Raw genomic sequence first — 27,966 nt, 5'->3', positions numbered from 1 at the left:
CTGCTATTGTTAGCTCATTCAACTTTTTAGTAGCTTTGTCCTGCTAGTTCTCCGCCTATACAGAGTGTGACCGACTTCAGCTATTGTCTCATGAAAATAAAACTTCTATTGCAACCACTGATGCAGACTATTTTTTATTTTTTTCATATTGACAAAAAAATGATCATCTTGAGCAGCTCAACAGGCGTCATCGTGAGCGATCAGGACGTCCATTTTCTTTGTCCTGGACGGAGAAAAAGGAAAGGCTGGTCTTTATCCGATCGGAATTGCGATATTTTTGGTGTACTTACAGTCTGTGGACACAAAGGGTACACTCGTTTGCGTAAGTGTTCCCGTCGCTACCGCAAACTGGGGCCAAGTGCATGGGACATGCCAAGATCTCGCTCGTTTCGGGACAAGATGGCTGCAGAAAAATCAAATTCAAAAAACAAAACAAAAAAAAAATCTCATGCATCTTTTGCACAGCTACCTAGCAATTTAGCATTTTGACAATCCATTTGATACAAGACTCACTGTTATAAAAATCTTTTAACTCTGTAAAGTAAAAGCCTGCACCCGAGTGGTTCGAGAAGGAAACAGTCAAAGACAGACAGTTTATGGAGTTGATCAAAGCTAGTGTAAGTGGCTAGCTGTAGGAGCTAGAAGGAGAAGCTACTAAAAAGGCTAGTAATAATAAAAGTGCAAGCTTTATTTACATGGAGCAGCTGAGAAAAACAATGGCTAGCCGTAACCTGTAGCAAAGTGGCTGGAGAAGGAAACTGGGGAAGAAAAAAAAGAGTCAGAGACTACTACTAAAAGGCTAGTAACAACAAAGTGCAAGCGTTATTTACATTGACCAGCTAACAATAGCGGCTAGCCATAACCTGCGGTCAAGGGGCTAGATAAGGAAACCGGGGAAAAAAAAGGCAGAAGTTCCTAAAAAGGCTGGTTCCAAAAACAGCCAAGGGGCTAGACAAGGAAACTGGGGCAAAAAGAGGCAGAAGCTACTCAAAAGGCCGGTAAAAGATTGCAAAAGCAAAGCGGAATTTCACACTAAAGCAAACTTTAGTGACAAGGAGCACCCAACAACAACAGCTGGCCATTACCTGCAACCAAGTGACTAGAGAAGGAAATTAGGGAAAAAGAGGCAGAAGCTACTAAAAAGGCTAGTAACAACAAAAGTGCAAGCTTTATTTACATGGAGCAGCTAACAATAGCGGCTAGCCATAACCTGCAGCCAAGGGGCTAGATAAGGAAACAGAAGAAAAAAAAAGAGGCACAAGCTACTAAAAAGGCCGGTAAAAGAGCAAAAGCGGAATTTCACACTAAAGGACAAAGCAAGCCTTATTGACAAGTAGCACCTAACAATAACAGCTAGCCATTACCTGCAGCCAAGTGGCTAGAGAGGGAACAGGGGGGAAAAAAAGAGGCAGGCACTACTGAGAAGTCGGTGAAAGAGCAAAGCGGAATTTCACACTGAAGGACGAAGAAAGCTTTATTGACAAGGAGCACCTAACGACAAATGGCAATTCATAGCCTGCTTCAAGTGACTAGAAAAGGAAACAGTGGTGGAAAAAGTCGACTAAAGTGTTTATATATTTTATTTTTTAATAATTGATTATTTCTACACCACTAGGGGTTGCTATTACACACCATTTTCAACATTTTGTTTACCTTTCTCATGGTTCCCGTTTCCATTGCAGCTGTAAAGAGTACAAAATGATGTAACCTTAATCAACACATCATGAACTTGAAAAAAACAACAAAAAGGATAGGTAAACTTGCCCTACTGGTCAGGTTTATCTTTATTGACTCAGCTGTAGTTAAAGTTTGACCTCAGATTTACGCAACTGTTTTTGTTTTGAAGCTTTTGACAAAAAAGTTAATAAAAAACAGACACGTTTGAAAAAAACCCATCTAAAAAAATTCCTGGAGGACTACATTTTTTTTAAAAAAAGAACTACAATTCCAGTATGGAAGCCAAAGAGTGCCAAAAAGCTATCCATTAAAAAAAAAATGTTGTACAACAGGCCATGATATACAGTACTTACTTTTAACCTGAAAACACAAAAAAATATATTTTCATACTCACAAAGATTATACTTCTTATTATAACATCTTTTGATTTTCTGGCTTATAAAAAAAATAATAATAATATAAAATACTCCTCAAGCTGTCCAATCAAATGACTGGGGGGCGGGGCTACGCCAGATACCCGAATGGACGACCAATCGTTCAATGATGGTGTACAGCAGGGGTGTCAAACAGGAGGCCCAGGGGCCGGATCAGGCTCGCTAAGGGATTAAATCTGGCCCGCGAGACAACGCTGAGAGAAGCGCAAGAGAAAAATGAGCTGCAGGTTGAAATATGTCCACTTGATGTTGCCAAAGCCAGGTGCCTCTTGCAAAGACACTGTACTTGTATTTCTTTCTTTCTCTCTTTTTTCTCTCCCTTTTTCTCTCATATTCACTGTGTCTCTCTTTTTCTTTCTACCTTCTTTTGCTCTCCCTTCTCTCTCTTGTGCTTTCCCTCTCTTTTTCTTTCTACCTTCTTTTGCTCTCCCTTCTCTCTCTTGTGCTTTCCCCTCTATTCTCTCCTCTCTATTTCTCATAGGATTTCTTCCTTTTTTCTCTCTCTTTCCCCATTTCTCTTTTGTTCTCTTTCTTTGTCCCACTCTCTCTTTTTCCCTTATTTCTTTCTCTCTAATCTACTAGTCCGTCCCCCGAGAGAATGTTTGTTCTATCGTATCAACAAACTTTAGTATTTATTCAAATTATTTGAATATTTCTGTATTGAAGGGACAGTGTGATATTTAGTGCCTCCTAGTGGTATGAATAAATCTTTTATCATCAAGTTAGAAAACAAAAAAACATTAGATTTGAAAACCAAGCAAAAATACCAAAATATCATACCATAAATCATAGGTGAAGAAATTTGTATTTATTTGACTTTCTAGTGGAATCCCTACTCAGAGAAGTAGCTGCCATGCTACTACGCTGTGAACTGTAGCACTAGTTTTTGTTCGCATTTGACAATACACTGCCATCTAGTGGGCAAATATTACACACTGGGTCTCTCAAGTATTGCAAAAATAAGACTACATAGTAGCAAAAAAATAAAAATAAAATGTATTATAATGTTCAAATCTGTTGCATTCGCTGCAGACGTGACGTCATAGTTACGTTTCGCTGTGAAAACTACTCTGCTTAATAGCAGGAGTCATTCATTTAGTTTGTGGCTTGGCATTCTGAAATATTTATAGCACGACTAAAAAGAGCAAACTCGACAACGTGTCGTCAGAAAAACATGGTTTCATTTTTGTAGGTCGTGGCCTCTTGAGTCTGAAAACGACATGGAACTGAAGCAGACGTCATTGAATCAGTTTTCCAAGAAACGCCAGGCACAAAACACGACTGAGGATCAGTAAACAAGGAAACCAGTTAAAAAGGTAAATAAATAGTTTCATTATTTCCTTTATTCTTTGTTTTTTTTTAAATGGTGTGCCTCTGTGTGTATGTTTATTGTGCAGTAATCGAATTTTAATACGTATTTGTTTCATGGTCTGATGCCCTTTTAAGATGTATTAAAAATATCATACTTTTGCTGGTCTTGGAACGGATTAGGGCGTTTCCATTCAAAAAGCGTCTCGATTTACAAATGTTTCAGGTTAAAAAGCTAATCCCAGTACCACTGTCATCTGAAATGTTAACAATTGAAGTTATATACATCGGTGAAAACGGAAACTACCTGTAGCCACGCAGAAGAGCACCAGCAGCAAAATTCTAGCCGTCATGTTGAAGGACAAATGGTTGAAGTGACTTCCGGACTCGATAACATTTGTATTTTTATGGCAGCGTTATCAGTTCCTGGGAACGTCGCAGCTGTCAATGAATGTTGGGTATAATAAAGTTGTACAAAAAACAAAACAAAAAAAAAACAAACTAGAAACTAAATTGACCCCCACATTAAAAAAAATAACATTAATAAATGGATGGGAAAAAAAACTTAAAATTGCAACAACAACAAAAAACCCTACCAATTTGTGATTTTAATGACTCAATCTCACCCACCTGTGGTTAATACCTCAGATATGTATAGAAGACTAGATATGCCGTAGCAGCCCGCTAAATAAAGTTGTACAAAAAAAACAACAGCAACTAGAAACTAAATTGACCCCCACATTTTTAAAAAATAACATTAATAAATGGATGAAAAAAACTTAAAATTGCCACAACAACAAAAAAACCTTACCAATCTGTGATTTTAATGACTCAATCTCACTCACCTGTGGTAAAAACCACAGATATGCATAGAAGACTAGATACGCCGTAGCAGCCTGCTAAATAAAGTTGTACCAAAAAAAACAACAACTAGAAACTAAATCGACCCCCACATTTAAAAAAAAATAACATTAATAAATGGATGGGGAAAAAAAATAAAATTGCAACAACAACAAAAACCCTACCAATTTGTGATTTTAATGACTCAATCTCACTCACCTGTGGTTAAAACACATATATGTATATAGAAGACTAGATACGCCGTAGCGGCCCGCTGACCAGCGTGCCCACGTGGCAGCCATGTTGGTTAGGTCAACGTCCTAACCGAATCAATGTATTTACATTGAAAATAAATCGTAATTTTCACCTTTTACAACCGATTTTCAGCCAGGTAACATTTGGTCAACGTCAACCCGCGCTATTATTATGTAAAATATATTGAAAAATATAAAAGCAGAAAAAGTTAAAATGTATCAAAACAATTTATGAACAATGACACTATACGGGTTAAAAACAACTGCATAGAAATGTTAACGCTTCATATGAAACGCGTTGAAAGAAAAATACAATTCGAAATCAGTGTAAGAGGATATTTAAGACTTGTTTTATTCATTTTTAACATTGTTTCATTTTTATTTTGAAAACCATATACTGGTATATAGTAACCATATAAAGGCACTTGATAGTCTATGCTGAAAAAATCCGGTATGTCTAAACATATTTCAAACAAAAATCACAAAGTTAAAGGAAGTGACTTGCTTCCTCATATTTTTTAGATCTAATTTCCCCGGATCATCTTCCACCCTCTATCTCATTATACCCCGTGCTCGCCTCAGCTCCACAGGGAGGAGAGCTTTCAGCCGCTCTGCCCCCCAGCTCTGGAACTCATTGCCGCCTGGCCTCCGAAATTCTGGGACCCTGTCCACCTTCAAATCGTTGACCATCTGCCTCACATACTGCACCTTTTAACTCTAATGTGTTTTATTGGCTATTTATGACTTGATTGTTTTACTCTTCGTTTATTGTTGTGTCCTACTATATGTACAGCGACCATGGGTGTCCTGAAAGGCGCTTCGAAATACAATGTATTGTTATCATTATTATGATCCTCCTTGGAGCCTTTGCTGGGAAAATTCTGGTTTAGTAGTGATCCCAAGAGCCAAGAAGAAATCCGTAGGTTCGAGAGTGTTCTCCATTCAGGCCCTGATGTTTACACGAGGCAAGCCTTTCTTTTGACCCAGACTCCAACCTGTTGTTTGCTCCCGTCTGTCCCCCGGCTTCGACCCGTTTTTGATCCTGATCACGTCTACTCTCCCATCCCAGCTTTCGACCTTTTTTGTCCTCGATCACGTCTACTCTTCTTTCCTGGCTTACGACTCGCTTACGACCCCGACCACGTTTTTGCTCTCCTGTCCCGGCTACTGACCCGTTTTTCCGTTCCCGACACCTCCATCGCTCGCCACAGAAGTCCCACTTCCGCGTTCGGAGCGATCACCGGATTGTGGGGGCAACCCTTTCTCTTTCTTCCAATAAAACTGAGAGAAACGTAACGCAAGTGGATTCTGTCTCCGTTCTGTTCCTGACATATTGGACGACAAACTATAATGGAAGAACTACAAATTGACTTTCCAATTTTGGACGGGTTTTTAATAAGTAAATACGAGGAAATGTTGTGGGTATTGTTAAAATATTTAGTTTTTGGTGAATATTTTGGTCAAAATACAATGTAAATTGTCTAAATTATTCATCAAAACCTTACATTTTGTGTTTTATTGTTATTATTTGTTAACTATGTCATATTGATAACTACTACTACGCACATTTTGCAAGGTTTAAATGGCAAAAAATGCCCTAAATTGACAAAAATTGTTACCATGAATGTGTAAATTAAGGTTGAGTGTCTGTTGTCTTTGTTGTTCTGGATGAAACGAGGCCCCAGGAATAACACCCGACTGCCTAATATTCTATGTGATTTACCGTTTCAACCCCTCTGTTGTGCGTGTGTGAAATTCATGGTCTGCGGGCCTAATTTGGCCTGCCACATGATTTTATCCGGCCCGCAAGGCAATGCTTAGAGAAGCACATGAGATAAATGAACAACCTGTAGTTTTATGTATGTCCACTGGATGTCACCAAAGCTAAGGCAAAAAATACTGAGGAAGAAAATTCTCAATGGTTGATTCATTATCGAATGTTACATTCTGGAATAATAGTTTAATTGTGAGCCTTCACTTTCTTTGTATTTTTCATTCTTTCTTTCTCTCTCCCTTTATTTTTTCTTTCTCTTCCTCACCTTTTCTTTCTCCCTCCCTCCCGCTTTCTCTCTTGCTTTCTCTCCCTCACCTTTTCTTTCTCCCTCCCTCCCGCTTTCTCTCTTGCTTTCTCTCCATTTCTTTCGCTCCCTTTCTTTGTCTCTCTCCCTTTCTTTCTCTCTCTCTCCCTCCATTTCTTTTTTTCTTTCGCTCCCTTTCTTTGTCTCTCTCCCTTTCTTTCTCTCTCTCTCCCTCTCTCTCTTTCCTACCACCTTTCTTAATTTTTAATCTTTCCCTTTTTCTCTATTGCCCTCACTTTCCCACTCTCTTTTTTTCCAGTCTTCCCCTTTTTTATACAAAAGCACAATTAATAAACACTACCCCTTCTCCCACATGCGTAAAGCGAGCTGGAGTATAGGTTCGCTTTTTTTGTTCTGGATTGAACAGGGCCCAATGAAAGACAAAATCAAGCTGGGTGGTTTTTCTTTCAAAACGTACGAACTTTATTTCAATAGTTACTATACACAACGGGTAACAAATTCAAACAGCTGTTAGCTAATACTTGTGAACAAAATGTAAACGAAGAATACCATTGAGAGAAAGACAAAAAACAAAACACCTTTTTGCCACGATAGTTTCGATAATCACGATTGGACTTTTAGCGCTCTTTGTCGAGATCACGCGACAGTTAGCATAGCATGGGTTCGGTGGGAGCGCTAATCCGAGTGGTCCCTGATTGTGTCCGGTAAAAACTCCCGTTTGGCAATACAGTAACACGTGTTTTCGATGACTTCACGTTAAAAAAAAATGACAAAAAAAACTTCGTACAAAACGGTTGTCGAAATTCTGCTGGTCGAAGAGGATTTGGCACGGAATTTCATCACAAGACTTTTACGGTACGGGACATTTTTTAGTTCCGTTACAAGCGAAGCTAGCTATTATCACCTAGCGCGTATCGGTGGGCTTTTATTCTTTCTCCTTCGCGTGGCATTTCGAGCCCTCGGGCGGCATGCAATGTCTTGTTCTTTCCGACTTCATTTTCTTCCACTTTTTGTGCTTTTATCGATTCATTCGTCCCTTCACAGCCTATTTTCCATGTCATGGAGTGCTCGGGAAAAAAAAATAGGAGGTTCATTTGTTCGGGGCAGCACGGCGGCGCAGTGGTTAGCGCGTGTGCGGCACAGTTCTGAGGTCGTGGGGAACCTCCTGCGTGGGTTCAAATCCAGCTCCCGGCCTTACTGTGCGGAGTTTGCATGTTCTCCCCGTGCTTGCGTGGGTTTCCTCCGGGCACTCCGGTTTCCTCCCACATTCCAAAGACATGCATATCAGGTGGATTGGCCGGTCCAAATTGTCCCTAGGTGTGAATGAGCGAGCGAGTTGTCTGTCCCTGTGTGCCCTGCGATTGGCTGGCAACCAGTTCAGGGTGTCCCCTGCCCACGAAGATTGCTGTGATGGGCTCCAGCACCCCCGCGACCTTACAGAGGATAAGCGGTGCAGCTGATGAGATGAGATGAGATTTGTTCGATGACAGGTAAAGACGTCAAAGGTGACAAATTTCGTCGACCTCATGCGAAAATGGAAATACTGACAATAACCGTTTAAGATAAAGGCTAAAAATGGTGAAATTTTGACAACTATCACAGTTCGGGCATCCCTTACGAGACTCAGGCTGTTTTTTTGATCCCCCGCATGAAACAGAAAATACCGGTTTCCATGGTTACCAGTACCAGGGGAATCCTCTGGATCAGACTCGGCACCTTCATCATCCGGTTGCCGTTGTTTTTCAGTGTAATAGTGGCACTTAATCTGTACTTTTTCTTAAATCACCAATTAAATCGTCGAAAACAATCGCTTATCTGCGAATAATGAATTAAATTAAATTAAATTAAACCCTGCGAGAATGGCCTGATGGACATTTGATGAATTTATAGGGAATATGAAGGGAAAAATACTGGATTTCAGAAGGATACTGTATACGATACCGGCCTTACAGGACCTCAGTACAGCCATTATCGCATAAAAGATATGTAAGTAGTGAAGGCCATTATTAAATAATAGAATTTCAAATATTCATAATTCAAATATGGAAAAGTTAATGGAAATGATGAGAATAAATGTCTTTCTACCTCCCGTGCATAGAATGAAAACATGGAAAACAAATTCAGTAGTGCCGTTTTCGCATGAGGTGAACGCAATTTTTTCGGTTCAATGCCAATGACGGGTAAAGATGTCAATAGATTGTTTACCGAGCAGAGTAATCAGTCCCGATTACCGTAGTTTCCGGACTATAAGGTGCACCGCAAAATCCCCAATTGGCCAGAAATTTCGAGGTACAAATTTGAAATACATGAGGATTTATAAGCATCATGCATACAGTATGTCCAATTGTTCTGTATTACTGCCACTGTGATTAAACACATATTTATTACCGTACTTCTTCGTGAACAACGCACTTTTTTTTCGCCTAAAAAAAACAATCAAAGTTTGGGTGCGTGATATACACGAGGTTTACGGTAGCAACCTATCGTATTTGTTCGATGAATGATCAATTAAAAAGCATAGTGTACAAGGGGAATCGAACCCTGGGACTGCGGAAACCTAATCACGGGATCGCGATGATTCAAAAGCATTCGATGATCGCATTATCACACTATTTTTACTCATGGTGCCAGAAACAAATGTGAGGGATTGGAGAAAAAAGAATGCCGTCCTAAAATATATCAATAAATACAAAGTTTGATCCATCATCAGATGCATCAAAGAGGTGCTTCTTTCGTTTGTATATGTTTCAGGACAACTTCCTTGTTTTCTGAATTCTCTAACATTAGTTTCTGGCACTGTGAGTGTTTGGAGACAATTTTGGACCAATCAATTGTTGCACATATAAATATACCGTAAATGCGGAACAGTTTTACACCAATAAATACGGTAGCTGTTATTGTAGTTTTAATACCATGTGCCTTATAGTCCAGTGCGCCTTATACATGAAAAACATATAAGAAATGACTATTTTTTGGGGGGCGTGTGCCTTAGAATCCGACTCATAGTGCGGAAATTACGGTAATTGTGATAATGTTATCTCGGTCGCTGCGATAGACGGGTAAAGACGTCTCCGCTTTTTCAGGACAACCTCCTTGTTTTCTCTATTCTCTAACATTAGTTTCTGGCACTGTGAGTGTTTTGAGACAATATTTTCCTAATCAATTATTAAATACGGTAGCTCTTACTGTAGTTTTAATACTGAGCGCCTTATAGTCCAGTGCGCCTTATACATGAAAAACATATAAGAGAAGACTATTTTTTGGAGGGTGCGTCTTATAATCCGACTCATAGTGCGGAAATTACGGTAATTGTAATAATGGTATCCAGGTCGCTGTCAATGACGGGTAAAGACGTCTCCACTTTTTCAGGACAACTTCCTTGTTTTCTCTATTCTCTAACATTAGTTTCTGGCACTGTGAGTGTTTTGAGACAATATTTTCCTAATCAATTATTAAATACGGTAGCTCTTATTGTAGTTTTAATACTATGTGCCTTATAGTCCAGTGCGCCTTATACATGAAAAACATAAAGGAAGACCATTTTTTGGGGGGTGCGCCTTATAATCCGACTCATAGTGCGGAAATTACGGTAATAGTAATAATGGTATCTAGGTCACTGCCAATGACGGGTAAAGACGTCTCCACTTTTTCAGGACAACCTCCTTGTTTTCTCTATTCTCTAACATTAGTTTCTGGCACTGTGAGTGTTTTGAGACTTATCAATTATTAAATACGGTAGCTCTTATTGTAGTTTTAATACTATGTGCCCTATAGTCCAGTGCGCCTTATACATGAAAAACATATAAGAGAAGACTATATTTTTGGGGGGTGCGACTTATAATCCGACTCATAGAGCAAAAATTACAGTAATAGTGATCATGTTATCTCCGTCGCTGCGATAGACGGGTAAAGACGTCTCCACTTTTTCAGGACAACCTCCTTGTTTTCTCTATTCTTAACATTAGTTTCTGGCACTGTGAGTGTTTTGAATATTTTCCTAATCAATTATTAAATACGGTAGGTCTTATTGTAGTTTTAATACTATGTGCCTTATAGTCCAGTGCGCCTTATACATGAAAAACATAAGAGAAGACCATTTTTGGGGGGTGCGCTTTATAATCCGACTCATAGTGCAGAAATTACGGTAATTGTAATAATGTTATCCCGGTCACTGCCAATGACGGGTAAAGACGTCTCCACTTTTTCAGGACAACTTCCTTGTTTTCTCTATTCTCTAACATTAGTTTCTGGCACTGTGAGTGTTTTGAGATAATATTTTTCGATTATCAAATACGGTGGCTCTTACTGTAGTTTTAATACTATGCGCCTTATAGTCCAGTGCGCCTTATACATGAAAAACATAAGAGAAGACCATTTTTGGGGGGTGCGCTTTATAATCCGACTCATAGTGCGGAAATTACGGTAATTGTGATATTGACGGGTAAAGACGTCTCCATTTTTTTTCACTAGGCTGGTAGAAACTGAGTCATGGAACAGAATCCTAACAATTAGAGAATCGGATTGTAAAAAGAGTCACCGATTTTCGAAATGCGTCAGACGGGTTTAAAAAAAAAAAACTGATCCCGGTCAGGAAGTCCTCCTGCAGTTGTCTGTGACGAACAGGAATCCGTATCGTGTCCACACTTTCTCGTAACTTCTCCGAGTCAGTCCCGCGATTGGCCTTTCGACCAGACCGATGGTAGCACGGCTACGTTCTTTCCCGGTCCGGCGATCCGTCTCGCTTCAAGTGTCCACCAGCGAAGGATAAGAAGCACCGGTCTCCTCGTCCCTCCGTCTTAAATATCTCCATTTTTTTTTTTTGCATTGATTTGCATCGAGTTCAGCGTCGGTCTCGGCTGTGCTCTCCTGGCCAGGTCCGCCGAGACCTCTTTCGAAAATAAAACTAGAAACGGGAAGATGAATCGAGCGGAGACGGTCCCGCTCAGACGCAGCTTTCCCTGGTCTTGTCGTCCTTCAGGAAAGAGTTGAGCTGCGAGACGTCCACCACCACGGCGTCTCGTTTGCTCAGGTGGACGTCTTTCGAGTGGTCCTCGTCGCTTTGGTCCTTGGCGAAATTCACAAACACCTGACGGGGGGGGAAAAAGGAGACGATTGAATAGTGTTCTAAGACTGAGGAGATCGTTTCTTCCTCATGCCATGAGGCTCTTTAACTCCACCCGGGGGAGTTACTAAAAGCCCACATTAAACCCCACCTCCACATTTGCATATTACCCTATTTTTATTACAGTGTGTATTTTCCGTAGCACAATTTAAATACTCTATATCAGGGGTGTCAAACTCATTTTAACTTGGGGGCCACACGATAGAAAAAACATTCTCTCAGGGGCCGGACTATTAGATTCAAGAAAAAGAAAAAGAGAGATAGAGAAATAAGAGAAAGAGGGAGGGAAAAGGAGAGAGGGCGAGACAAAGAAAGAGAGAGAGAGCGTGAGAAACAAAAGAGATAAAAAGAGAAGTCGTGAGAGGGGGGGAAAGAAAGGGAGCGGAAGAAAGAAATTCAAAGAGAAATAGAAAGACAGAAGGAGAGAAAAGAAGAAAGAAAGCGCGAAGGGTAGGAAGAGAGGAAAAGAGAGAAAAGGAAAAAAGGAAGTTCCAGCAAAAGAAGTTAAAAAGACACAGAGAGAGAGAAAGAGACAAAGAGCAACAAAGGAAGAGAAAAAGAGAGACACAGAGTGAAAGAGACAGACAGTGAGGGAAAAGGGGTGGAAAAGAGGGAGAGAGAGAGAGAGAGAGAGAAATAAATAGAAGTACAGTGTCTTTGTTTGAGGCACCTTTCTTTGGCAACATCAAGTTGACCTATTTCAACCTGCAGCTTGTTTTTCTCTTGCGCTTCTCTGAGTGTTGTCTCGCGGGCCGGATTCAATCCCTTAGCGGGCCTGATCTGGCCCGCGGGCCGCCTGTTTGACACCTGTGCTCTATATCATCACGTTATATTGGGTATTTTATATTCTATATCTTTTATTTTATCATTTTATTTTTCAACATAAGAATACTGCTGGAAATGTGAATTTCCCTACGGGGATAAATAAACTATCTAAGTTAAGGACTACAAGTCCCACTTGTCTTCGTCTTCTCTCAAAAGTTGCAGGATGTTCTTATAGGTACAATATTGCAGGTAGTTGCTCAAAATTTAGATTTATATGTTGTGGACTACAAGTGCCAGGACTACAAGTCACACTTCTCTTCTTCTTTGCTAAAAATCTGTGCTGTAGAATAGAATAGAATAGAATAGAATGCCCTTATTGTCATGACACAAAGTGTCAATGAAATTCATGTAATAATAACTTTTGTTTTATTGAAATTCCTGCTGAAATATGTGTATAGTTTTTGGTAAGTGTCCTGCAATGATGAGTCCAACAGTGCCACCTGCTGGTTTGGGGTAGGGTTTGTTTTGGCTTTTGACATGTGACCGGAAGGCGGGGTTTTGTTTTGGTGCTCCACAAAAAAAAGTTAATTTAAACATTATAACCACAGCTGACAAATCTCTCAACATGCACAGTCATGTGATTAATGTTGTCAAGCTGTTTATTTTCGTTTTGTTTCTGTTGTGCTAAAATGGTAATTCCCCTTATAGTGATCAAAGAGATCAAAGCCAGCAGAGAAGCTAATGTTGTGACTCATTTCACCTGCAGGTAAATTGTATCCGTTTTTATACTCATTATTGTTCTTTTTTCTATTTTTTCATATATATAAAAGGATGATGTTGGTTAAAATTCAGACTAAAGAAAAATATGTTAAATTCATTGTAAACGTTAAAAAAAAAACACTAAACGATCTCTTGTTAAAAGTATCTTGTTAAAATGGATGTAAAAATGTATTGTGATATTCTAAAATGTTTTTTATGTAAATGGAAAAGAAAGCTCTTTGATGTGCTTTGGGCAGTCTACAGAGCAAGCTGCCAATGAGATCAAATAGATCAAAGCCAGCAGAGATGCTAATGTTGTGACTCATTTCATCTGCAGAAACTGTAATAAAAACCACGGTTACTCTTGTGGCAGTTTCGAGGCCATGTTGGCATCATCGAATATACCACTGGGAGTTGAGGGGGGGCACCGTAAGACGAAGCAGATTCCCCCCTTTTCTCTGGAAATTTGGTTTATGCCTCTTTTGCATGGTTGAACCACATTAGCGCATATTATTAACACTTTTAACACTTTACTTTTTTCTTACCATGTGTTTTTATACAGCCCAGTTATATTATTGGGACTAAAAATCTATATCACAATTCTTCATATGAGAGACTCCGATTCGAAGCCTTACTTGGTCGAGTGTGGTCTGGGAGACCGAGTAGTCCTCAATGGAGAGCGCCTCCTTGTTGGTGGCCAGCAGGGAGAAGATCCGAGCCAGGGAGGTCAGCGAGGAGGGAAGCTGGTACTGAAGCATGTTGCGATGTTTCTCCTTCAAGATGCTGCCGGGAAGCTCTCGCTCGATAAAGTCCATCACCGGGCGAAGATCCGGATCCGGTCCCGCCACCCTCAGGATGATGGTGTAGCCGTCTCCGAACCTGGGGACAAAGCCAAAAAGTTTATTTATAGGAAACTGAAAACGAGTCAAGGTTTTAGGTGTGAGGTTTTTCTTTCGATGAGTTCCTGACCTGTTCTTCAGGTGCTGTACACTCCCCAGACAGCGGAACCTGCCGTTGACCATGATGGCCATCCTGGTGCAAAGCGCCTCGCACTCCTCCATGCTGTCAAAAAAAAGAATGAAACAAAACTCAAAAAAATGATTTCAATGCGGTGAAAGCAAGCTGAAAAGAGTCAATAGATAGTTAGTCAGAACTGGTGGGATTGGCTGACTTAAGAAGCTAGAAAGAGACATTTTGTATACATGGAGCCCTAGCCAGCCACATGGCTAAGCTGAGTGGCGAGAGGAGGAAACAGTGGAAAAAGCCCCAGATGCCTCAACCGAGCGATCCTAAAAGATAAGGGAGGAGCTGCTAACAATAAAGAAAATAGCTAGTGGTGAGCCATTGCCTACGTCCAATTGACTCACATGAGCGACTAGATGAGGAACCAGTGAAAAAAGGCATCAGATGCCTGAACCATAGTACTCGGCATATTTTGCTTACACTACTACCTTTGAAGGACATAGGAGGAGCTGCTAAAATAAAGAAAATAGCTAGCGGTGAGCCACATCCAATTGACTCACATCAGTGACTAGATAAGGAACCAGTGAAAAAAGGCATCAGATGCCTGAACCATAGTACTCGGCATATTTTGCTTACACAACTACCTTTGAAGGACGCAGTAGGAGCTGCTAACGATAACAATAGTGGAAGGCAGCAAAATGTAGCCTGCGGCCAAATGGCTAACATGAGGGACTAGAGAAGGAAACAGGAGAAAAAAAGTGGAACATGCCTAAATAACATTACTCTGCAACATTCTCTTGCATGAGGAACTGTGGAAGGCAAGTGAGACTAAAGGATAAAGGAGGAGCAGTGAACAATAACAGCTAGCGGCGAGCCATAGCCAGCAGCCAAGTAGCTAAGATGAGAGGCTAGAGAAGGAAACAGTAGAAAAAGAGTGAAAGAGGCCTGTATTACAGGACTTTGCGTTGTTCGCCTGCATTACTAACCGTGAAAAGTGAGTGACACTGAATGACGAAACAAGATCAGCTAACAATGACAAAAGAGGCTAGCAAAAAGAGCTGTAGCCTGCAGCCAAGTGGCTAAAATAAGTGGCTTAAGAAGGAAAAAGAGGAAAAAAAAGCACCAGACGCCTGAACCGTGGGACTCAAGTGCACTACTATCTGTGGAAGGCGAGTGGCACTGAAGGACAAAGCAGAAGCTGCAAACAATAACGATAGTGACAAGCAGCAAGCCATAACTTGCAGCCAAGTGGCTAACACAAGTGGCTAAAGAAGGAAACAGTCGAAAAGGAACCTGACAGATAGCGATTTGATTAAAAACAAATCCTATACAGTATGTATGTTTTTGCTTATTATTTGAATGTTTTTTTGTTTTAACAAATTCATTTTTTTTCAAACCATCACTAGGGGGCGCTATAAGTACACATTGTCTCTTTAATGGGCGTCTCTTTGAGGCCTGACCTGTGCGAGGTGAGGACGACGGAGCGTCCCTCCTTGATGATGCTGAGGATGGCGTTCCACAGGGCGCGCCGGGCTTTGGGGTCCATGCCCGTTGTGGGTTCGTCCTGTTTAAGAGCAAAACGGTTCCGGATGGTTTTTGCGAAGAAGCGGTTTTCGGTTTTTGGTTTTCGGTTTTTGCCGTACCAGGAAGACCACGGGCGGACCCCCGATGAGGGCGATGGCGGTGGAGAGTTTCCTCATGTTGCCGCCGCTGTAGCTGCCGGCCGATTTGTCCACGTACTTGATCAAACCCAGCTTGCGGATGCCCCACTCTGCCACCTAGTGGACACATTGGAAAATACAACGTAAATATATTGAAACTTGTTTGAAAAACAAATCGAAAATGTACATTTTCACAGAGCACCTTCTGTTGATTATCATAATTACCGTATTTTCCGCACTATAAGGCGCACCTAAAAGCCTTAATTTTTTAAAAAGCTGACCATGCGCCTTATAATACAGTGCGCCTTATTTATGGATCAATTTTAAAATTGCAAAGTTTTCCAACTAACTTGCAGCCGCCGACTCGATTTTCCCCCAAACGCCAAGTAGTACGCGGTGGATGCTGGGATTTATTTACCGGCGTTTCATTGGCTAACCAATGTGTCAATCATCATTTGAATCGATCACTATTGGCTAAAGTTATTCGGAGGTCAAGGGGAGGATCCTTTTTATCATTTACAGGCTGGCATTGGCTTGAACGGCGAAACAAAGCCTGCAATTGGCCGAAAAAGATGTGTCAATCATCAGTTGAATCGATCACTATTGGCTAAAGTTATTCGGAGGTCAAGGGGCGGATCCTTTTTATCATTTACAGGCTGCCATTGGCTTAAACGGCGGAACAAAGCCTGCAATTGGCCGAAAAAGATGAATGCGTATAGCACGTGGCTGACGGCATAGAGAAAGCGTTTTTTACTATTCTGTATTTGTAAATATTTTATTCTCCTGGATTTACTACACTCACGGATATAAGAGGAGCATGGCTGCACATTATTATTGAACACAACGACTTCGGTGAGCTACTCCGGCTATATATTTCCCTGTATCTTGTTTCAGACTGAACTCGATGTTTCTGTGATAAGCGGTGCAGATAATGGATGGAATGGAGTGTCTATTTTTCAATTAAACTCAATTCCAAGTGTTTATTGTCATATGCACAGTAAAGTTGCGAGCGAAAAAGAAAATAGAAACTAAGGAATGGTTGGCATTTCTTGAATCCCAAGACTTTAACCTTCTGAATGATGGAACGATGCATTTAAGTGACATCGTACGGACACCGCATCCGCACGTGTCTACGACACGTATTTGCTTCTTTGCAAGCTTTGGGAATGTTAAGGGGGTAATAAGTTGGACTGAACTATCTGACTGTTTTGTCAACGTTCCCATTGTAGCGCCTTATAATCCGGTGCGTCATATGTATGTCAAAAATAGGACCAAAAACTATTTTTTCGGGGTGCACCCTATAACCCGGTGCGCCTTATAGTGCGGAAAATACGGTACATTATATTTGGTAAATATTTTGATTTATTTTTTATTATTGGAGTAATTATAAATACTTCTCTCTCATCTCATCTCATTAGCTACACCGCTTATCCTCAGTAGGGTCGCGGGGGTGCTGGAGCCCATCCCAGCCATCTCCGGGCAGTGGGCAGGGGATAAATCAATCAGATGGTCGTATTATTTTTCAAATTTGAATATTTCTTCGAGCAAAACGATATGAATTGATTCCAAGTTTAAAAATATTAAATCTAAAAATATAAATGATTATAGTTATAATTGCTCTTATCAGTTTGTTTTAAGTAATACTCTTATAGGGTTTAGTATATAAATTAAATTAAATAAAACTGAAAGTAGGCAGAATTTTAATACAATTTTTTAAAATGTTGATATCATCCAAATTTTGACATGTTTAAAAAATAAGAATTATTATGAACAAAAATATAAGTTATTTAAGACATTTTTCTGGGTAATTGGACTATATTTCATTTTTTGTTGGGTAAGAAAAATAATAATAAAAATGAAAAAATATCACAAAAAATACTAACAAATGTAACAAATATGATATTTTTCATATTTTATATTTAAAACAAAATCCATGTTTTTATTATTATTAAAATATTTACAATGAAGAAAAAAATACAATTATTACAATTATTATTATTATTATCACACATACAAAAAAACATTTGAAAAAATATTATTATGAACAAAAATAATCAAAAACGATATTATAATGAACATAAACAATATTAATACAAAAAAGGAGAAACAAAAACGTGGGAAATACTTTTTCACAAAAGAAAACAAAAACAAGTATTATTATTATGAACAAAAATATAACAAAAAAGAAAAGTTATTTAAGACAATTTTGGGGGTAATTCGATTATATTTCGATGTTTTTGTAGGGCAAGAAAAATAACAATAAAAATAAGAAAATTTATTTTTACACACTTTATTTTTTAGAAAATATCCATGTTTTAATTACTATCAAAATATTTACAATGTCAGAACCCAGATGGTGGACCCAGACGCGTAACGTTTTCACGCAAGCTTTATTTCACGGGAACGGGGAAGTCATGCGCGGGAACACAAACGCCAGCGATTCCGCGATCGCTGGGCAGAAGAGATCGAAACGGTACAGGACAGATGGGATCGATACCAGGTACAGGATACACGAGCTGTTACCGGACAGGGCGGGACAGACTGGCTCGACACACAAGCAAGATACCGGGACAGACGGGATCGATACCAGACACCGGGTACTGAATACAACAGCAAGATACCGGACAGGAGGGAACAGACAGGATCAATACCGGTTACACGAGCAGGATACCGGACAGGACGGGACAGATGGGATCGATACCAGATACTGGAGCAAGATACCGGATACCTGACAGGACAAGACAGACAGGATCGATACCGGATACTGGAGCAAGATACCGGACAGGGCAGGACAGACGGAATCGATACCGGATACTGGGTACTGGATACAACAGCAACATAGCGGACAGGACGGGACAAACGGGATCGATGCCGGTTACACGAGCAGGTTACCGGACAGGACAAGACAGACGGGATTGATACCGGATACTAGATACACGAGCATGATACCGGACGGGACAAACAGGATTGATACCAGATACTGGAGCAAAATACCGGACAGGACAAGACAGACAGGATCGATACCGGATACTGGAGCAAGATACCAGACAGGACGGGACCGACACCAGATACTGGAGACTGGAGCAAGATACCGGACAAGATGTGAAATGAAATGATCTGCATTTATATAGCGCTTTTCAAGTCAATGACTTCCCAAAGCGCTTTACAATAGAATAGAATAGAATAGAATAGAATATACCTTTATTGTCATTGTTACAAATGGGCTAGCATATTGTGACAACGAAATTGGGCATGACACTCCAGTTTTACACATTCATAGTGAGTTATGAGCAAGAAGATAAAGGAACAGAGAAGAAGATATGTGCTCCACATTTCCCAATAGCGGCCTTGCAGCTATGTAAGGCGCTAACCTGCTTATTGGGGGTATCAGGGATTCAGTGTCTTATCCAAGGACACTTCGACATGTAACACGGACGAGCCGGGATTCGAACTGGGATCCCTTGATCCCAAGACGAGCGCTCTACCTCCTGAGCTACTGCCGCCCCAAGGCAGGACCGATACCGGACACTGGAGATCGGAGCAAGATAACGGACAGGACGAGACAGACGGGATCAATACCGGATACTTGTGACTCGAGCAAGATACCAGACAGGACGAGACAGACGGGATCGGTACCGGATACTGGAGACTGGAGCAAGATACCGGACAGGACGAGACAGATATTCTTATTTTTCAATATGCGTTACCGACCTCACAGACTTCCTTCTCGGGGACTCCCCTGAGAATGGCGTAGAATTCCAGGTGCTCTCTTCCAGTCAGCAGGTCATTGATGGCGTCAAACTGCGGGCAGTAGCCCATGTTCTGGTGCACTTCGTCCATTTCGCTCGTCACGCTGCAGGGAAACAAAGACGCAGATGTTTTTATTCAAGTAGACCGACCTTGGCTGTCCTTTACGATCATGAGTGGAGTACTAAAAGCATTTTGCATAGCAAGCGTCTAATAACTAAACTAAACCAGCCTTGGCGTTACAAGTACCATTCATCTCTTTGTTGCGAGCGTTCTATGACCCAAATAGAAAACCCCTGGCATTTCAAAGCTTTTGTTTTTGCAACCGTCAAAAGAGTTTCTTTGTTGTGAGAGTTCAATGATCAAAATAGAACATCCTTAGCAGTACAAGTACCTTCCAGGAATGCAAATTGCTTCTTTGTTGCGAGCGTTCAATGATCAACATAGAACAACCTTGACTTTACAAATATCATCCAAGAATGTAAAGCACTTCTTCGTTGCGAGCGTTCGATGATTAAAATATAACAACCGTAGTGTTAAGAGTACTGTCCCAGGGGGGCAAAGCGCTTCTTTGTAGCAAGTGTTCAAAGATCAAAATAGACAAAGATTGTCATTACAAGCATTCTTCATTGCAAGCGTTCAATGATCAAAATAAAACAACCTTGACATTATAAATACCATCCAAGAATGCAAAGCCCATTTCATTGCTCAATATATAACAACCGTAGGGTTAAAAGTATTGTATCGGAAGGCTTCTTTGTCGCAAGTGTTCAAAGATCAAAATAGACAAAGATTGTCATTACAAGCATTCTTCATTGCAAGCGTTCAATGATCAAAAAACAATAACTGTTACGTCTAGAAATGCTAAGTGCTTTTTCGCTGCTTCCATTTATTACCAAAAGATAACCTTGGCATCACAAGAATTTTGATAGCAAGTGTTTGATGATCAAAATAGAACAACCATGGCTTTACAAGTACTGTCGAGGAATGCAGAAAAACTTCTTTATTGCAAGCATTCAATGATCAAAATAGAACAACCTTGACATTATAAATACCATCCAAGAATGAAAAGCCCTCTTTCGTTGCTCAATTTATAACAACTGTAGGGTTAAAAGTATTGTATCGGAAAGCTCCTTTGTCGCAAGTGTTCAAAGATTAAAATAGAAAAAGATTGTCATTACAAGCATTTTTCATTGCAAGCATTCAATGGTCAAAAAACAATAACTGTCCTGTCTAGAAATGCTAAGTGCTTTTTTACAGGTTGCATTCGATTACCAAATGATAACAACCTTGGCATCACAAAAAATATATTACCAAGTGTTTGATGATCAAAATAGAACAACCTTGGCTTTACGAGTATCGTCCAGGAATGCAGAAAAACTTCTTCGTTGCAAGTGTTCAATGTTCAAAATAGGATCATTGGCTTCACAAGCCTTCTTCGTAGTAAGTGTTACATGATCAAAACAGAACAACCCAGCACAACAAATAGCATCGGGGAATGCAAATTGCTTTTCTGTTGCAAGATTCAACGATCAAAGTAGAACAACCTTGACGAAACACGAACCATCTGGGAATGCAAAGCGCTTCTTTGTTGCAAGCGTTTCATAATCACAGCAACAAGTGTAACCCTAATTTCGATAAAAATAATCCCATCCATACCTTTTGCCCGCCAGGTAGGCTTCCCCGCTGGTCACCACCGAATCTCCAGTTAGCATTTTGAAGGTACTGGTTTTGCCTGCTCCGTTGACTCCCAATAAACCGAAACACTGGAAGAGGAGGAAGGAAACATTTACCGTACGTCATATAAACTAAAAGCTTGTACCTGGGGCCAGGATATAGAGTACCGTATTTCAGATCAGATTCAGATTCAGATCTACTTTATTGTCATTCTAGTACACGTGTATACAGAACGAGATGTCGATGGATCTGACTCCCACAGTTTCCCTCAGTGTCCTTCAGTGTACAGATATAAATAAAGCTGTATTGTGTTATTTACCATAGTGCCGATAGTGCAAGAAGAGACGCTAACCAGATGTGCAAGATGGGCAGTCAGGTTAACAAGTCAGGTACACAGTACCATTATATTGTAAACAATAACACTGTAAGTAATAACACTGTAAGTAACAATAGTGCAGAGATCAAATGTGCAAGGAGTGGCAAGCTATAAAAAAACTGCCACTAGTGCAAAAGTCAAATTAGCAGCCGTTTAGATTTAAGTTAACTATATGTTAGATTGACCATTTAACAGTCTAATGGCCAGGGGGACTAGACTATTGCGGAGCCTGGTGGTCCTGCACCGCACACTGCAGTACCTCTTCCCAGAGGCTAGCAGAGTGAATAGTCCATGATGGGGGTGAGAGGGGTCCCCGGTAATGTTCTTAGCATGGGATAAGCAGCGCTTCTGGCCAATGTCCTGAATGGAGGGAAGTGTAGTCCCGATTATTTTCTCCGCTGTCCTCGTTACCCTCCTCACACTACCCCAGTCGGTAGCGCTGCAGCCTCCACACCACACAGAGATACAGCTGGTCAGGATACTCTCTATGGTGCCCCTGTAGAATGTGATGAGGGATGGTGGGGGCAGGTGGGCTCTCCTCATCCTCCGCAGGAAGTACAGGCGCTGCTGTGCCCTCTTAACCAGAGATGCAGTGTTCACGGACCAGGTGAGTTTGTTTGTGATGTGCACCCCTAGGAACTTGATACTGCTGACAACCTCCACAGCCTTGTTGTTGATGCAAAGTGGGGCATGGTTGGGCTGGTTTTTCCTAAAGTCGACAATGATCTCTTTAGTCTTGTCAACATTCAGGACCAGGCTGTTGTCCTTGCACCAGCCCACCATCTGCTCCACTTCCTCTCTGTAGGCCAGGTCGTTGTCGTCCCTGATGAGGCCCACCACCGTTGTGTCGTCAGCATACTTCACGATGTGGTTTGTGGCGGACCTAGGGGCGCAGTCGTGTGTCATCAAGGTGAACAGCAAGGGGCTTAGGACGCAGCCTTGGGGGGAGCCCGTGCTGAGGTAGATGACATCTGAACTGTTCTGACCTATCCGCACAGATTGGGGTCTGTCACAGAGGAAGTCCAGCAGCCAGTTCCGCAGGGGGGTGTTGAAACCCAGAAGCCCCATTTTGTCTACCAGATGTTGTGGGATGATGGTGTTGAATGCTGAACTGAAGTCCAGGAACAGCATCCGCACATGGGTGTTCTTCTCCTCTAGGTGTGTCAGGCTCAGGTGAAGCGCAGAGGAGATGGCATCCCTGGTATTGTCCGCATTATAAGGCGCACCTAAAAGCCTTTATTTTTTTCAAAAGCTGACCATGCGCCTTTTAATACAGTGCGCCTTATATATGGATCAATATTAAGTCGCAAAGTCTTGCAACTAAAGCAAGCAGCCGCCGACTCGATTTTCCCCCGAAGGCGAAGTCGTCCGCGGTGTATGCTGGGATTTATATACCGGCGTTTCATTTCCTAACCAATGTGTCAATCATCATTTGAATCAGTCACTATTGGCTAAAGTTATTCAGAGGTAAAGGGGGCGGATCCTTTTTATCATTTACAGACTCGCATTGGCTAAAGGGGCGAATTATTTTACTCTCCTGGATTTACTACACTCACGGTTTTAAGAAGACCATGGTTACGTATCATTATTGAAGGTGATGGCTGCAAGAGAACTTAGGTGAGTTATGCGGCTTTATATTTTCCCGGTATCTTGTTTTAGAACGATCTTGATGTTTCTGTGATGAGTCTATTTTTAAACTAAATTCAATTGAAAGTGTTTATTGTCATATGCACAGTAAAGAACCCCGTTTCCCTGCACAATAAAATTCTTACTTTGCGGTTGCCAGCAAAAAATAAAATGGAAACCAAGAAATGATATTTGGAACGATGCATTTGAGTGATTGGTGAGATCGTACAGACCCTGTTTCCGTACATGTCTGAGACACGTATTTGCTTCTTTTTTTGGGGGTGCGCCCTATAACCCGGTGCGCCTTATAGTGCGGAAAATACGGTACAATCTTATCATTCGTACCTCGCCAGGGGGGATACCGACACAGAGACGGTCGACGGCAGGCTTCTGTTTGCGCTTATAAATCTTAGTGAGCTGTCGCAACTCCAAGATGTCGCTTTGCCCGCTGCCGGCGAGGATCCGTTGGCGTTCCCGGGCCACGTCTTCGTCCTCTTCTCCGATTGGCTTCAGGTGGCTGGATGACGACCTGCCCGATCAAAAATCCGCACTCGTTCATGTGTAAAATGAAGGAATACTGCAGCAATACTCAACCGAGGGTAATGGATTACAGCTGCATGGGAGCTGGTTACTTTAAGCGAAAAAAAAAAAAAAAACAATGGAAAAAAATGCCGCCATATATGACAAAGATTTGCTCCCGGCCCCCGCTCACAGCAATAGTCAACTGGGGATAATGGATTACTCCCACAAAGGTGCTGATTACTTAAGGCGAAAAGAGCAGAAACAGAGTGGCCACGCATGAGAAAAATGTGTTCTCTCGGATGTTGCTCTCAGCAATAGTAGACGAGGGATAATGGATTCCAGCCCCACGACTGAAAAAAAGAGCCGCAGCATATGATAAAAATGTGCTCTCTGACCCTGCTCTCAGCATGTCTACTGGGTATAATGGAATGCAGCCACTCACATCCTGTTCACTTTAAGTGTAAAACACTAAAAAAGGGAGCCGCCACACATACAAGTTTGTTTTCTCAACCCCCGCTTATCAGCAATAGTCAACTGGGGATAATGGATTACTCCCGCAAAGGTGCTGTTTACTTTAGGGGAAAAGAACAGAAACATAGAGCAGCCACGCATGAGAAAAATGTGTTCTCTCAGCCGTTGCTCTCAGCAATAGTCGACTAGGGATAATGGATCCCAGCTCCACAACTGAAAAAAAGATATGATAAAAATGTGCACTCTGATCCTGCTCTCAGCAAGTCTACTGGGTATAATGGAATGCAGCCACTCACATCCTGTTCACTTTAAGTGTAAAACACTGGCAAAGGGAGCCGCCACACATACAAGTTTTCTTAACCCCTGCTCTCAGTAAGAGTCAACTGGGGATAATCGATCGATTTTTGATTTTATCACACTATTGGTTACAATATATTTAATGCCATTAAATCAAAATTTTAATAATAATTTTATTCTATAACTCATTAATATAATTGAATTTATTAATCTATTTAATTTGAATTTAAATCAAATGTATACTATTGTATTTATTTATTAATGATGGACTAAAATTACGTTCTATTAATATATTTGATCCTATCAAATCATATTTAATTTTTACTTAATAGCATAATCGGTAAATTTAATTCAATATCATTAAACTTCAACTTCATCTATTTCAATTTATTTTAACATAATAAAAAAAATTACCACATCGATAATATACAATTAAATTGATCTAATTTCCTTCTGATCGGTTACATTAAATCAAATTATTACAATTAATTAAATATGTTTATATACATGATATGTCAATAAAAATCAATGTAATATAATTAAACATATTAACTTAATCTATTAAATTCATTTTGAAACATTGTCTGCAACAAGATCAGACAGCATTTAAGGATAAATAAATAGATGTCACGGTTGCCATGGCGCCCAATTGGCCCCGCCTATGTGGCGCCAGCTGCGGCTCATTGACAGATTGGCTTTACGTCTATTTAAGCTCAGTGCTCTCATTTTTCCTTTGTCAGTCCGTCAACGAACCTCTGCCCCGCAAAACGTGGGTTTTGACCTGGTCCCGTTTCATATCGGTTTCCAGTTTTGTTCCTGTCTATTTTTTGTCCTATTTATTATTCTCTCCAGTTTTTGTTCCCGTCTAGTTTGTCCTGTTTCATTATCAATCCTGTCTGTCCGCCCTGTCCGGTATCGACCCCATCTGTCCGATATCTACTCGGGCAATTGGTATCGATCTGGCCAATCTCTGGCTTCCAATCATTTCCCGCCTGCCTAACGCGCATGACTCCCCATTTCCCGTAAAATAATAGGCTTGTGTGAGAACGTCACGCGTTTGGGTTCTGATCCTGTTCTGATTCATGAAAATACAACGTATATAAATCTTTTTCATGCCCTCACCTAGCTTTGATGCAGAAGCGATACTGGATGAGGATCGTGATGCTGAAGAAGATGACGCCCTCAATGGCCATAGCAAACAAGTTCTTCCCCACCATGTCCCAAGCCAGAGGGGAACGGAAGCGGTTCTCTCCTACAAACCCAAAACCGTTCCGTCAAACAATTATCGTTCTTCTTCTGCGGTATCGTCTCGTTTCCTGCTTACCGAATCGCTCCAAAGCGTCCGCCATGGCCTGGTTCTTCACCATATCGATCAATCCCCGGCCCAAGCAGAAGTGCGGGAAGATCAGGAAGACGTTCTTCAGGATGTCATTGATCCCTCCGATCTCCTGAAAGGGAATCGTATCGTGATGGGGTTCTCTTTCTCGAGGATCAAAACCGGACGGTCCGATTTACTTACGTTGCCTCCGAAGAGCTCCAGAACAAACGTGGAGACGCTGCCGTTGATTCCGATCAAGATGTTGACGCTGGTTAGGACCACATAGGCCGTGCTGGGGATCTTGAAGAAGAAGGAGGCTGGGTACATCAGAGGGGTGATGGACCATCTGGAGATGAACGGGGGGAAAAAGAAATTGAATGAAGTGATAATGGCCAAATGAGACATCACAAATATCGGTGGGTAGAAATAAAAGGGGATAATGGGTCGCTTGACACCACAGTATAATATTCAATAAGCAGACGGTACTTAATTACCAAATTCGAGGCATTTATGTTCACTTTTCTAAAGAATTTCTATCGAGGTAGTAGCAATACCTAGGTCGTTTCTCCTCTAAACCTCCTTATAATGTGCGTAAGATATCAAGGACTCTAAGAATAGCTAACCTTAATGCATAAAAAATGAATGGCTAAATAGGTTTGAAGCATTTAAGTTGCTTGTGAGGATATATTTAGATTTTCTATAAAAAGAGTACCACAACTTGGTCGTTTCTCCTCTCTATCTCTTCAATATGTGGGCAAGGCACTGGAGACCTCTAAAAATAGGCAATCTGAAAGCATTAACAATATATGTCTGAAATAGATTAGATTCATTTGATTTGGTCATTTGAAAATATTTTGATTTTATATGCAAGAAGCAGCACGATTTGGTCGTTTCTCCTCCCTTTCTCATCAAAATGTGCGCAAGGTGTCGTAGTTGCCTAAGTGAAAGCATTAACAATATTTGTCTGAAATAGATTAGATTCTTTTTTTTTCCTCATAAGAATAGAGTTTGATTTTCTATACGAGAAGCAGCACAATTTGGTCGTGTCTTCTCTATCTCTTTGTAATGCGAGCGAGACACCGGAGAGCTCTAAAATAGCATGAACAATAATGCCTGAATAAAATTCGACTCGTTTTTTCCTCATTAGAATATTTTCGATTTTCCATACGAGAAGCAACACAGTTTTGGTCGTGCCTCCTCTATCTCTTCAAAATGTGCGCGAGGCACCGGAGAGCTCTAAAAATAGCCAACAGGAAAGTATTAACAATTAATGCCTGGATAGATTGTACTCGTTTTTTTCCTCATTTGAATATTTTTCGATTTTCTATACAAGAATCACCACAACTTGGTCGTGCCTCCTCTCTATCTCTTCAAAATGTGCGCAAGACACCGGAGAGCTCTAAAAATAGCCAACAGGAAAGCATTCACAATTAATGCCTGAATAGATTGTACTCGCTTTTTTCCTTACTAGACTATTTTTCGATTTTCCATAAAAGCAGCACAGTTTTGTCATGCCGCCTCTCTATCTCTTCAAAATGTGCGCGAGACACCAGAGAGCTCTAAAGATAGCCAACAGGAAAGCATTAAAATGAATGCTTGAATAATTGTGCTGTTTTTTTTCCTCATTAGAATATATTTTGAATTTCCATACGAAAAGTGGCACAGTTTGGTCGAGCCTCCTCTCTATCTTATCAATATTTGCGCGAGGCACCGGAGAGCTCTAAAAAAAGCCAACGTGAAAGCATTAAAAATCAATGCTTGAATAGATTGTACTCGTTTTTTCCTCATCAAAATATTTTTCGATTTTCTATGCAGGAATCACCACAACTTGGTCGTGCCTCCTTTCTATCTCTTTAAAATGTGCGCGAGGCACCGGAGAACCCTAAAGATAGCCAATGTGAAAGCATTAACAATTAATGCCTGAATAGATTGTACTCGTTTTTTTTCCTCATTAGAATATTTTTCGATTTTCCGTACGAGAAGCAACACAGTTTGGTCGTGCCTCCTCTCTATCTTATTAATATTTGCGCGAGGCACCGGAGAGCTCTAAAAATAGCCAACGTGAAAGCATTAAAAATCAATGCCTGAATAGATTGTACTCGTTTTTTTC

The 27,966-nt window shown here is 40.8% G+C and overlaps 2 protein-coding genes across 2 annotated transcripts in view; both read right to left on the bottom strand.

Moving 5' to 3' along the window:
• Positions 1-118: 118 nt before the first annotated feature.
• LOC148360626 (putative pancreatic secretory proteinase inhibitor) lies at positions 119-3,986 on the bottom strand. The gene is made up of 4 exons (XM_088343003.1): positions 3,727-3,986; positions 1,654-1,682; positions 291-403; positions 119-223 (listed from the first exon to the last, which is right to left on the bottom strand). The coding sequence occupies exons 1-4, from the start codon at positions 3,770-3,772 to the stop codon at positions 178-180; spliced, it is 234 nt and encodes a 77-aa protein (XP_088199129.1). The 5' UTR covers positions 3,773-3,986; the 3' UTR covers positions 119-177.
• A 3,001-nt stretch (positions 3,987-6,987) lies between these two features.
• The window catches only part of LOC148360625 (phospholipid-transporting ATPase ABCA1-like), a 101,257-nt gene continuing 80,278 nt past the window's right edge, over positions 6,988-27,966 (bottom strand). Inside the window, exons 38-48 of the mRNA XM_088341492.1 lie at positions 26,058-26,202; positions 25,863-25,986; positions 25,661-25,790; positions 23,594-23,777; positions 21,229-21,335; positions 19,534-19,675; positions 15,805-15,939; positions 15,622-15,725; positions 14,168-14,260; positions 13,834-14,077; positions 6,988-11,638 (exon numbers count right to left, since the gene is read on the bottom strand). Coding sequence (XP_088197618.1) covers positions 11,495-11,638; positions 13,834-14,077; positions 14,168-14,260; positions 15,622-15,725; positions 15,805-15,939; positions 19,534-19,675; positions 21,229-21,335; positions 23,594-23,777; positions 25,661-25,790; positions 25,863-25,986; positions 26,058-26,202 — 1,552 coding nt within the window. The 3' untranslated portion in view covers positions 6,988-11,494. The remainder of the gene's footprint in view (positions 11,639-13,833; positions 14,078-14,167; positions 14,261-15,621; positions 15,726-15,804; positions 15,940-19,533; positions 19,676-21,228; positions 21,336-23,593; positions 23,778-25,660; positions 25,791-25,862; positions 25,987-26,057; positions 26,203-27,966) is intronic.

Source organism: Urocampus carinirostris, chromosome 8 (genome assembly GCF_059441175.1).
Source record: "Urocampus carinirostris isolate Australia breed hairy pipefish chromosome 8, RoL_Ucar_1.0, whole genome shotgun sequence".
Classification (NCBI taxonomy): domain Eukaryota; kingdom Metazoa; phylum Chordata; class Actinopteri; order Syngnathiformes; family Syngnathidae; genus Urocampus; species Urocampus carinirostris.
This window is presented reverse-complemented; position numbering and strand designations above follow the sequence as displayed.